General features: G+C 40.3%; 1 protein-coding gene across 17 annotated transcripts in view; it reads left to right on the top strand.

Annotated features, from left to right (window-relative positions):
* Nucleotides 1-12,146, top strand: part of MAST4 (microtubule associated serine/threonine kinase family member 4) — a gene marked incomplete at its 5' end in the record, with an annotated part of 205,950 nt that overhangs the window by 57,567 nt on the left and 136,237 nt on the right. For 8 of the 17 annotated variants that reach the window (XM_083465131.1, XM_083465125.1, XM_083465130.1 and 5 more), the window contains one exon: nucleotides 1,818-1,892. The exons of 8 other annotated variants lie outside the window; for them this stretch is intronic. In XM_083465131.1, coding sequence (XP_083321257.1) covers nucleotides 1,818-1,892 — 75 coding nt within the window. The remainder of the gene's footprint in view (nucleotides 1-1,817; nucleotides 1,893-12,146) is intronic. One more of the 17 variants, XM_083465123.1, reaches the window with a different exon arrangement.

Genomic DNA, 12,146 nt, shown 5'->3' with positions numbered 1-12,146 from the left:
GGTTAAGTGTTATACTGAGAACCCAGGTGTTCAGAGCTGTGTCAGATCAGGGACTGGCTGGATGAAGAAGAGTGATGGGAAGCACCAGCCGGGGAACCCCAGAGGAGGAAGGCTCAGAGCCAGGGGATTAGTGGTAGGACATGTAGGAGAGGTCAGAGGGAGAAGATTGGGAGGAGGATCTGAATGCTGAAGGGGCAACAGGGTTTACTGAGCAGAAAGGGCCTGTGACAAGGAGCAGTTCAGACTCAAGGCTGAAGCAGAGGAAGCAGGGTCAAGAGGCTGCTGAAGAATCCAGGGGATCTCCCTCTCCTGTTGTAGCAAGCTCTCCTACCCTAAGAATGCTCAGAATAATGAAGAGGGCAGAACAGAGACCAGAAGGGTGCAGACACAGTTTGAGACTGCTTGGGAAACATCTGGGAGAGGAGGAGCCTTGGAAGGGATGGAAGGCAGGCCCCCATTTTAATAAACTGGAATAAATAAATACAGAACTACTGTGATATAATGAGGACACACAAGATATATTGTGCATATGTGTTTTAAAAACACATGCTCTGTGTTACGCTCTGAATGCTAGGTTTATTATAAGAAGTTAAATGAAAGATACAAAGTAGGAATTAAGATACCTTAAATCTCATGTGCTAAGTACTTGATTGATCATGATTCCCTGTGAATCCTGTATGTATGAGACCCTATCTGCATGCATTTAAAGTGCTGATGTGATATTACAGTAGTTTTAACTTGCTTTCTTATCATTTCCGTATCCACATCATGCTGATTTTTAAAATCTCTTGGATGTCATGAGTGGGTTGGTGTGTGAAGGTGGAGATAGAGCATTTTGCATATATACCATAGGTAGAATATTATGGAGATACCAAGCAGGATGATACCAATTTAGATCAGAGATGGAAACCTGTGGCTTTCCTGATTCTATTGAACTCCATGTTCCATCAGGTTCAACCAATATGGCCAATGATCAAGGCTGTTGGGAGTTGTAGTCTCCCCCAAATCTGGAGGACTGCAGGTTCCCCATCTCTGCCCTAGACCATTGCAGCCTTAAAACTTCACATTTAAAATGTCACTTGATATAAAAAAGAACTTTCTTGCACCCCAATTTTCTAAACATTACAAGGTGCCATGGTTTCTCTTATAAACAAAATTTACTTACCAACAGCACAAGTGTGTAAGTAAGTGCAAATGGGTTTAACCCATTAATTTAACATATTTAAAAGGTGTATTGTTTAGGAAATAACTAATTTAATAATTAAAAGCAGTTGTTTTGAATGATGTTGATGTTAAAAGTTATTTTTGATATTAAAAATGTAATTTTTATATATTAAATTCTTAGTACATTATTTTTATCTTGTGCTTTTGACAGTAGTTGTTAATGTCAAGGGTATAATAAAGATTTGGTTCAGGGCTACCTATAATAAAATTAATATGGACAGCAGATGCATTTTTAAAATAACTGTATTTATTAGACATATAGGATATAATCCAACATTGAGCACTGAGAAAATCTGTTGAATTCAGTGAGTTAAGCAAGTGCTTAAATGTCTCCCAATGAAACTAATAGAACTATCACTTTACTATGGATGTGATCCATCCAAAGTTATCACATTGTGTTATTACTGACTCTATCTTTACATTAATGTTGCAATTGTTTATTGATTTTTTAGAAACAGAGTGAAAGTACACTTTAGTTAAATAGTCTCCTTCTCCCTTCCCTGGTCATTTTCCATTCCATTCCATCCCTTCCCATGATTCATCTTTCCCCTTTTTGTCCCTCCTTCCCTTTGCCACCTTTTATTCACTGTCAGGAAGGGACACCTCAGAAGAGCCATTTCAGCTCAACAAGACATCGCCAGAGACTAGTGGAACCAGCCACTACAAAAGTGAGTTAACTTAAGTGGAACTTAAATGTGCTAAACAAGGGAAATATTTCAAAGCTTTCATGAACATTACCTTGGTGGATTAGGGGAATGCTATGGACATAGTATATCTTGATTTCAGTAAAGCTTTTGACAGAATCCCCCATGATATTCTTGCAGAGAAGCTGGGTAACATGTGGGTTGGACTAGATGTCTGTTAGGTCTGACTGAATGAGTGCTCACTAATGGCTCCTTGTCATCTGGGAAAAAGTGACGAATGGGCACAGGATTCTGTCCTAGGCCCATTGTTGTTCAACATCTTTAGCCAATGACTTGGATGAAGTTATGGAGGAGATGCTCAATTTGTAGATGACCTCAATTTGTAGATGACCCCAAACTGGGAGGGGAAGCCAATGCAGCAGAATACAGAATCTGAATTCAAGATGACCTTACAGATTGGAGAACTTAAATTAGCAAAATGAGAGAGAGAGAGAGAGAGAGAGAGAGAGAGAGAGAGAGAGAGAGATTTGTCTGGCATGACTTATTTTTTGAAAAACCCACACTACATCTTAGTAACCACAGCATCCATTTCTAAGTGCTCACACACCAAGTGTTTTCTGGCATTAATTTCAAGCTCATTGGTCAGTAGTTAACTGGGTCTTCTTTTTTCCTCTTTTTGAAGCTGGGGAAAACATTTGCCTGCCTTGGGGATCTCACCAGTTTTCGAATAATTCTCAAAGGTTATAGATAGATGCCCTGAGATTTCATCTGCAAACTCCTTTAGCATCCTTGGGTGCATCAGGCCCTGGAGATTTGAATTCATTTAAAGGAGCTAGTTGTTTCCTTACCACCTCTTTTCGTATCTTGAGGTGCAGCTCCTTGCTTGCATTGTTTATTCTGTTATCACCAGGTTGGACGCTGTTTTCCTTTTGGACGAAGACAGGAACAAAGTAGGCATTGAGCAGTTCCACCTTCCCTTTGTCACTCAGTAGCATTTCTCAGTCCTTGCCATACAAGGGGAATACCACTTGTTCTTCCTCTTACTTTAAACATTGCCAAATAAACCTTTTCAATTTATTTTTAACCTCTTTTGCAAACCTGAGCTTTCGCCTGCCTGACCTTCTCCCTGCAACTGTTGGCTAGTTGTGTAGACTCTTCTTTTGTGATTTCTCCTTTCTTCCATTTCTAATACATTCCCTTCTTACATCTCTGCTTATCTGTAAGCTCCTTATGTAGCCACACTGGTTTCTTTAGACATCTCCCATTTTAGTTTCTTGTTAGAATTCCCTGCCTTTGCAACTTCAATATTTCACCTTTAAGAAGCTCCTATCCATCTTGGACTCCCTTCTCTTTGAGAATTTCTGACCACGGGACTTCTCCCATTAGTTTCTTAAGCTTTTTGAATCACCCTTCTTAAAGTCCAGAGTGCATGTCAGACTATACTCAGCTTTCCTTTTCCTGTATAAAATGAAACCCAAGAGAACATAATCACTTCCTTCCAAGGTTCTCCAGTACTTCCACTTGGTTGATCAGTTCCTCCTTGTTGGGGAGGACCAGGTCTAAGAGAGGTGAACCCCTTGTTGCTTCTTCCACCTTCTGGCAAATGAAATTGGCAGTGAGGCAATAGGAATTTGTTGGAATTATGTTCTTGCAGAATTTGAGTCCCAACCAGCCTTCGAAACTCCCACTCTAGATGCATTTTGTGACAAGGAATTTCATTAGCGCAAGCAGTTTCTGAGCTCTGGGCGCAGTACTGCGCCTAAGATTTCCACTGAAAACTGCAGAGTGGAAGGAAAGGAGGACCTTTTTCTGTCTTCCCACTTTCAGCCACTCTCTGAAGACTGGAGAAGAGACCCTCTTGAGAATATTAGGGAGGTAGGCAGCGGAAGCATGGCTTTGGTTTTTTTTTTTTTACAGTTTTCAGATGAGGACTAGACCATGTGAAAAATAAATATAAGATTTTAGCTGCAGTTCATTTGTTTTCAGCTTTGTATTCTGGTTATAAAAAGTGTGCCTAGACCAGGGGTCTGCAACCCGCGGCTCCGGAGCCGCATGTGGCTCTTTTACACCTTTGCCGCGGCTCCGGGATGGATACTAGCGAGGGGAGGAGGCGCATTGTGCGCCCCGACACTCCCCACTGTGGCGGGCACTGTACTGGCTGTGACATCGCATGGGGGCAGTGCGTGCGTTAGTCACGCACCGTCCCGACGTCACCTTCCCGCCCGCCCGCCCGCTACATTGTAAGGGGCATGTACACTGGTCACTGCATTGAAAGGGGGCATGTACGCTGGTCACTGTTTTGAAGGGGAGTGAAGAACACACACACACAAAAAGGTAACTTGTTAATTTAACGTTTATTTCTATGAGGATGAGTAATTCTGAGGGGTCAAACAAAGAAATAATAAAAAAGTGACAAAAAAGTTATTTTTATAATGACGAGTTTTGCGGCTCCCAGTTTTTTTTTCTTCGGAAACGGGTCCAAGTGGCTCTTTTTGTCTTAAAGGTTGCAGACCCCTGGCCTAGACATTCGATTTTTGCACCTATAATCTAGGTTTAAGGTGCCATTTAGCTCTTAGCTTTCATATTTTAGTTTCTAACACTTGTTCCAACAGATATTGGGGTAGCTGGAAGTCTCCCATGACTATCTCCTTTTTGAATGTTTGGTAATCTCCTCTAGGAAGGCACCATCCATGTCCTCATTTTGTCCTGGAGTTCTATAGCAGACACCCCCAGAAAGGTCACTACAGAAAATAGTGATAAAGAGATATTCTAATGAAGCACTTTTGGAAGTGCTATGAAAGCACCTGGCTGGAATCACAGTATCCGTTTTATTGCCTCTTTCTTGAAAATCCACATATATGACCAATTCTGACAACGCATTTGCAGTGTGCGTGTGTGTGTGTGCAAAAATAATTTCACCCCCCCCCCCCAGTGCAGACAAACATGGAAACAAGTTCTGTGATTACTGCCCTAATTAGCCAGAAACAAGGAAACCAGATAAATGTATTAGGGCAAAAATGACATTATGGAAATATTTTCTTTTCTTTTTTCCTTATTATTTTCTTGGTTTTGTTTGGCTTTTCCTATCTCAGAACTCAGCAGGAGGCTATCTAGATTGTTATATCCCAAATCACGTTTCAAATAGAAATCTTTGCTAGGGAATCTGACCTGGCAGCAATTTACAACTGCAAGATGTTTCCTTGATATCCTTTCTTGAAGGCAGAGCATACATTTGAAGAATATCTTGAGTGGATAAATGGGATTAGTTTTAAGAAGATTTTCACTGCTCTGTATTTCTGCTGTCATGGAAGGGCATTATAAGGTTATAGAGAAGTGTTGGTTACTATGTCTCTATGGATCTGATCACACCAAGAATGACCCATAGTATCTCCTAGATTGCAGTCTCCATCTGGCATGAGTAATAATGGATTTTTCTTCTATTAGTTCAGTATTAGTATCCTTCCTTTCAGCTGCACAGATGTTGAAGCAATTATTGAATAATACAGATCTACAAATTTCCTGGCTTGGTTGTATTCTTGGTTGGCTGCTTGGGGCAACTCCAGGTTTTTGTTAGCTGAGGATTTTTGCTATTTAATTGTAAGTTGCTACCTTATAAAGTTTGCATATGTACTAAATTGGTATTTAGAAATTCACTGTTTCTTGTTTAGCTTGAGATTTTTAGCTAACCAAACTGATTTTGGAAGAGTATTTTGTAAGGTATATTCTTGTTGCTGAGAATTTCATTTGATCGACCTTCAAGAGATATCAAGTTATGAAAGGCTCCACGCTAATATTGTGGAGCTCATTTTTTTATTTTTTTTTAGTGTTAAAATGTTTTAATTAATGGCATGGTGTGCATATTACGAGGAGCATTCATTAAAGATTTCCCCTGACATACTTCCCGTGGACTGAGACAAACTGGGCACAGTTATTAGTCCTGCTCTACATAGCTACCAGCAAGAGTCAAATACTGCTCCCATCACTTTATGCAGCTGTGGAGACCTTGTCTGTAGTAGTCGGCATTTTGTGTCAGTAACCACGACTTGACCTCAGAAATCAGCATTCACCGTTTGGAAAAAGCTTGCCCTTCAAAAATAACTTCATGGTTGGAAAGAACTGGAAGTCTGATGGTGCGAGGTCTGGAGAATAAGGGGGGTGAGGTAGGATTTCATAGTCACAGGACTGTACTTCCTTCTGAGCAACATTCAAGTTGTGAACCAGGGCATTACCCTGCAGGAGAAGGACACCTTTGGTTAGCATACCATGCCTCTCGATTTTGATGGCCTTCCGCAATTTCTGTAGTATGTCCCAGTACCCTTGTGGTACCCTTTGCCAGGATATCCATCATCACTACTCCACGCTGGTCCCAAAAGACCGTGAGCATGACCTTGCCTGCTGACAGTTGGACATGTGTCTACTTTGGAGGTGGTGAGGCAGAGTGCTTCCATTGTTTGGACTGGGATTTAGTCTCTGGGTCATAATGATGGACCCATGTTTCGTCCTGAGTAATTAGTCTGGCAAAGAAGTCTTCATGGTTTTTGTGACACATGGCCAAAAGAGCCCGTGAGCATGTGACTCGTTCCTGCTTCTGAAAAGGCGTCAGCAGCCGGGGAACCCACCATGCGGACACCTTTCCCATGTGCAAATGGTCACAGATTATTTTTTCTACAGAGCCCACACTGATCTTGACATCTGCGGCTAGTTAGCGAATGGTTATGAGGCGATCCTCCAAAATGGCAACCTCCACTTTCCGAATGGTGTCTTCATCAATGGAGGGGTGTGGTCTCCCAGGAATGGGAGCCATTCCACCAAAGTTCAACCACACCTGAACTGACAATACCAGTGCTTGACTATGTCATACGATGGGGCATCCTCCCCATAAGTCCCTTTCATCTCATCGAACATCTCTTGTGGTGTGCACAAGTACAAGAACCTGATGGCAGCTCTGCATTCAACTGGTTCCATTATCAGACGTTACTCCATGTTAGCACCCGTAATAGAGAAACTGTTAGGGGTGCAGAGCTACAAATTACTACGTTACCTATGGAGAGATGTATCATTATACATGTGCAGTTTCATCCTCCTACGATAACTGGAAGTGGGTCAGGGGAAATATTTAATGAACGCCCCTTGTATATCTAATTTATGTTTCAAGTTAAAGGGACAAGTGTTTTTCTTTTTGTTGTTGTTACTACAGCCTCCTTTTTCTCTTTAGTATTCTTTGGTTATAATACAAGAACAATATTTTGATTTTGGATAAAGCAGACTAGAAAATGTTTGTTTTGAAGTGCCAAGTATGTCACATTGAATGCAATAGTCTGTACTTTGGCCTTTGTCAATTCCAGGGTTTTTGCTTTTGTTTGTGCCTCTGTAATTGATAAAGGTATAATTAGTGATACCACAAAAAGCTCAAAAATAACAAGTAGGAAAATGAATTTTCCCAGTTTGTCATGTCCAAAGGTATTCAGAGAAAAACTACCTTGAACTGAAGTGCATCCTCTGCTCATTATCAAATCAATAATATGAGGTTTTGTGATGATTTTAATCTCTCTGCAATTTGCATTCCTCATGCTAGATGCTCAAAATCAGCAGCCATTTTTTGGCACATGCACAGAAGTTAATTACTCTAACCGCTTACTCTTAATAAAACTGTGATTGACTAGAATGTCTGAAAAATGGGACAATGATTTACAGAACAATATCTTGGCTACAGTCCCGACAAACCAATTAGCCCAGCTAGGTCTGGCCCAGTAATGTGGCAGAATGAGACTGTTTTATTGGGTGGCATATATGGAGGGCAATTTACACCCGTGGATCCATTTAATTATTGTACACTCAGTGAAGCAAGGCTTTCTGCCACCTTCTCCTGTGACAGAGGAAGCTGGCTATGCTTTGTCTCCATGGTCAGAGGCAGTTTGCTTCTGAATAAATAAAAAATAAATAATGAATACCAGTTGCTAGAAACCACAGGTAAGGGAGTTTGCTCTTGGAGGATGCTGAACTACATGAGCCCTTGGCCTGGCCCAGAAAACTCTAATGCTCTTAAGAATGTGTGCACTGCCACTTTAGTTCAATACTGTGGCTAGAAAGGTTTCCAAAGTTTTTTGTTCAGCCTAAACATAGAATGAAAAAATTAAAAAAAAACCACGGCTGAAAAACATGGCTGTATGGTTCATGCTTAAAAATGAAGATATCTAAAGGCTGCAGTCCTATCCATCAAGGATGGCGAAGTGTAGTTTTTATACTATAGTTCCCATCATTCCTCACTGTTGGCCATGGTGAATGGGACTGGATAGGAGCTGGAGTCCATAAGCTTCTCCCTCCCTGCTATATATGCTGACCTGGAAATAAATGTCATTGACAGGGATCTGAGTATGCTGTAAATGTATCTTCTCTGTAATAATGACCACTTTGTGAAATACAAACACATGAGTTGTATGTATTGAACAATCCTTCTTCTCTCCTCCTCCCTCCAATTCTGCTCTGAATTTTCCCCAAACGCCCTGGAGCAGATTTGCAGGGTGTGTGTGTTTGTGTGTGTGTGCATGCACACATGGGAGACAAAAGAGAGAGAAAGTTATTTTACATGAATTGTTCTGCTTCTGCAGTGACTGTGTTGGATTCAACCCATGATTCTGAATTGAATTTATTATTAGTAGCATACAAAAATGTCAAACACAATTGAGGTTCTTTATAACAATTAAAAATATATAGAGACTCGTCACAGCAATTGCATTGGATACTTAGCAGTTTTGTACTTGCATTATTAATTGCTTCATTTTTTTTTAACTCAGTGTGTTAGAGATCAGTCACTACTGTGGATTGACTGGTTTCCCGGGTCTAGGGCTTTGAGGCTTTCCTAGCCTGCTAGGCTTTTGCTTCTCATAGGACACATAGGCAAGCATACAGACACACCTCAGGTGAGACAAAAAACTCAAGATGTCCCAGGTGGATAAATAAGTCTCTGCAACTGAGTAAACTTGCCTGGAAAAACTGAAATCCTTACTTAAAGCTGGGTTGTTTACACATGCATTAATTTGAGTACAGAGTAACTTTTCTTCCTTTAGTTGTTTGAGGAATTGTAGAGCTTGAAAGCCTATACATTTTTACCAGTAGAGTTGTTCTCACAAAAGATACATTCTCACCTACTTGTTGCTCTTTGTTGGGAAATAAACATGGCCATGATGTTCTGTAGATTGCCTATGAGCAGCAGATTACTTTTGTTACGGTGATGTGTGCGGTAGAATAAGGACCTGAAAGTAGAATAGCTTTTGTTTTACTTTTTATAAAGCCCTAATTATTTCACAAATGTGACATGTGAGAAATTTCCTGGAGTATATTTAGGTAACTGTGAAAATGCATTAGGATTACTTCAATATTTGAAAACACTGCCACAAAAGCTGAAAGTAGATTTATTCTAAAAGCTTCTCCATATCTACAACATTAGCCATCTCTTTAGCAGTTTATGAACATTGTAGCTTTTATTGATTTCAGGGAATAGGACCCAGCAACAAACAACAAAATTCGATGGCACCTCTTTGCTTCCATATAGAGGTGTCCAGATCAATATTTTGAATTTACAGTAATTTACTGGTAATGGGTAAACAAATGGACAAAATTTCTGTATTGTGGATATGGCTAGGCATATATTCTTTTCATCTATACTCTGTTGTAGGTCAAAGTCTTTGTTCCTGCAGCTGGAAATGCAGCTGGATACTGAAATTATGTGCATATCCATGATGTTCTGAAATGTGTCATATGTTAAGGAACACTGAACAGGTTTCATTTATTATAGAATGTATTGAGTGTTCAAGGCTGTTTAAAACCAAAAAACTACTTGTGCTTTTAATACCGTTCAGAGTTTTGCTTGTTCTTTTGGTGTACATTTGTCAAGCTGCCTGGCTTTCAGACCTCAAGGATTTCCCTCTATATAGCGGTCTCTCTCTCTCTCTCACACACACACACATACACACACACACACACATACACACACACACACACACACAAAGGTGGGGAAAAGAAAATAGTGTGGAACTGGTAAAAATAAATGAGAAACTTTCGAGAATGAATGCTGATATGCTTCATGTGTACAGTTCTACCCTATTCTGCCCTATATTAATCACATGCAGCACTGTTTCCATTACAGTGCAGTTTGTCTTCCACCCAAAACTATTTTGTGTGTCTCATTGACTGCTGTGGTGAAATTACACACCTCAAGTAATTTATGAAAGTAATTATGTAACTTATGTGAATTATGTTGTCATTATGTTATTTCATTTCATTCATTTCAATGAAAAGGAAATAATGCAAATGGGGAGGGGGAAAGGATTAATTTATGTTTTGTTTGCAGACAGCAACAAAAGTGAATACTGATCATATTTACTGGGTTGATTTCCATTACAGACATGGGATGAATAAGTTGCAGATAGGTAGCCGTGTTGGTCTGCCATAGTCAAAATAAAAAAATTCCTTCCAGTAGCACCTTAAATACCAACTAAGTTAGTTCTTGGTATGAGCTTTCGTGAAGAAGTGTGCATGCACACGAAAGCTCATACCAAGAACTAACTTAGTTGGTCTTTAAGGTGCTACTGGAAGGAATTTTTTTATGGGATGAATAAGTGAACATTGGCAGTTTCTACTTCCATTTCTTGGAATTCTCCAACATCTCTAGTATACTGTTGTTGGCATCTGTCTTGGGAGACATGGGAGTGTGCCTCTGGGGGTGAAGTCAGACCAGTGCATTAGCAGCACTGAAGTGACCTCTCTTGGGCGCAAGCCTGGGCAGTGTGTATGGAGGTCCTGGGCTGCGCAGATGACAAGACACCACTCTTGACCTCCCTGACGTGGTCCAAAGGAAAGCAGAGCAATGTTTGGCACCAGCTTGGCTGCAGGAGTTGCCAGGTTGAGGCATACAAGACCCCATCCAACCATCTTAGAAACTCCACTCTGGATTTGTGTAGGGTTTACTCCTCAGCCTTTTCTTCTTCTGAAGATATCCGAGGTTTAGGATCAGAGGCTACCTTGCCAGGTTGATTAGCCCCATTTGCCCCTAACTTCCCTCCACAGCACACGAAGAAACTGCCTTCTTAGCTATTTGACCCACTATTGGTCTCGTCTGCTCAATCCACCAGAGCCTGTCTTCGCATACAGGGGAAGTACCTTACTCAACAAAGGGTTGAAACTCATCAACTGCCCTCACTTGGTTTATCTTACCAGTCAAAACCGTTTCCTAGAGTGTGGCCACTGTTGCATGCTGACAGCTTCTTTTTTTTTTTTTTTTTTAATAAACTTTATTACAAGCACATAAACTTACACATACATAAAATCAGATACATACACCTGAGAAAGAAAGAAAAACCAAACAAAGAAGAAAGAAAAAAAAACCAATCACACCCTTACACACATTTGACTTCCAATAACCTCAGCTTTGGATTAAGTGTTCTACATATATCATCTGCAGTTATTTTCATTTATCTTTCCACGTCGTAGGAGTTAAACATCATCTACTGTTAAATTATTGATTCCCAAATTAATCTCAAGGTAACTTAAAAATTTGGACCAATCCTCTGTCTTTTTGGGGTTGTCCCGCCTAATATATTGTGTAAGTCTCGCCAATTCCAAGTATTGATACAATTTCACCCGCCGCTCTCTCATTGTTGGTATTTCGGGGGATTTCCATTTCTTTGCTATTAAAATCCTTGCAGCAGTAGTAGCATACTGAAAGAAGGTCTGATCTGGTTTTTTTATTTCCTCCCCAATCATCCCTAAGAGGAAAGCTTCCGGATTCTTGGGGAAATTATACTTCAAAATTTTCTTTAACTCCTCGTAAATTTGTCCCCAGAAACCTTTCACTTCCCCACAGGTCCACCAAATATGAATGAAGGTCCCCACCTTATCTTTGCACCTCCAACAAGTATTATCTGCTGTTCTATACATTCTCCCTAGTCTGGCCGGGGTCAGGTACCAACGGTACATCATCTTATATAAATTCTCCCTTAAATCAGCACATGCAGTAAATCTCATGCCTTTCTTCCACAAAATTTGCCATTTATCATAGCCTAGCTCATATCCTAGGTCTTTGTTCCATTTAGTCATTACCTCTTTGATCAACACTTCCTTGTTTTCACTTTCCAGCAGTTGCCTGTACATTTTAGACAATAATTTGTTGTTACTCTCAATAATCTCTACTTGGAATCTAGATTTGTTTTCTCCCATACCTATTCTCTTGTGTTCCCTCCATAGTGCATTAATTTGGTGTAAATGAAACCAGTCCTTAAT

This window comes from Podarcis liolepis, assembly GCF_965112155.1.
Source record: "Podarcis liolepis genome assembly, chromosome: 11".
Lineage (NCBI taxonomy): Eukaryota > Metazoa > Chordata > Lepidosauria > Squamata > Lacertidae > Podarcis > Podarcis liolepis.
The sequence above is the reverse complement of the archived record's forward strand: the minus strand, read 5'-3'. Positions and strand labels throughout refer to the sequence as shown.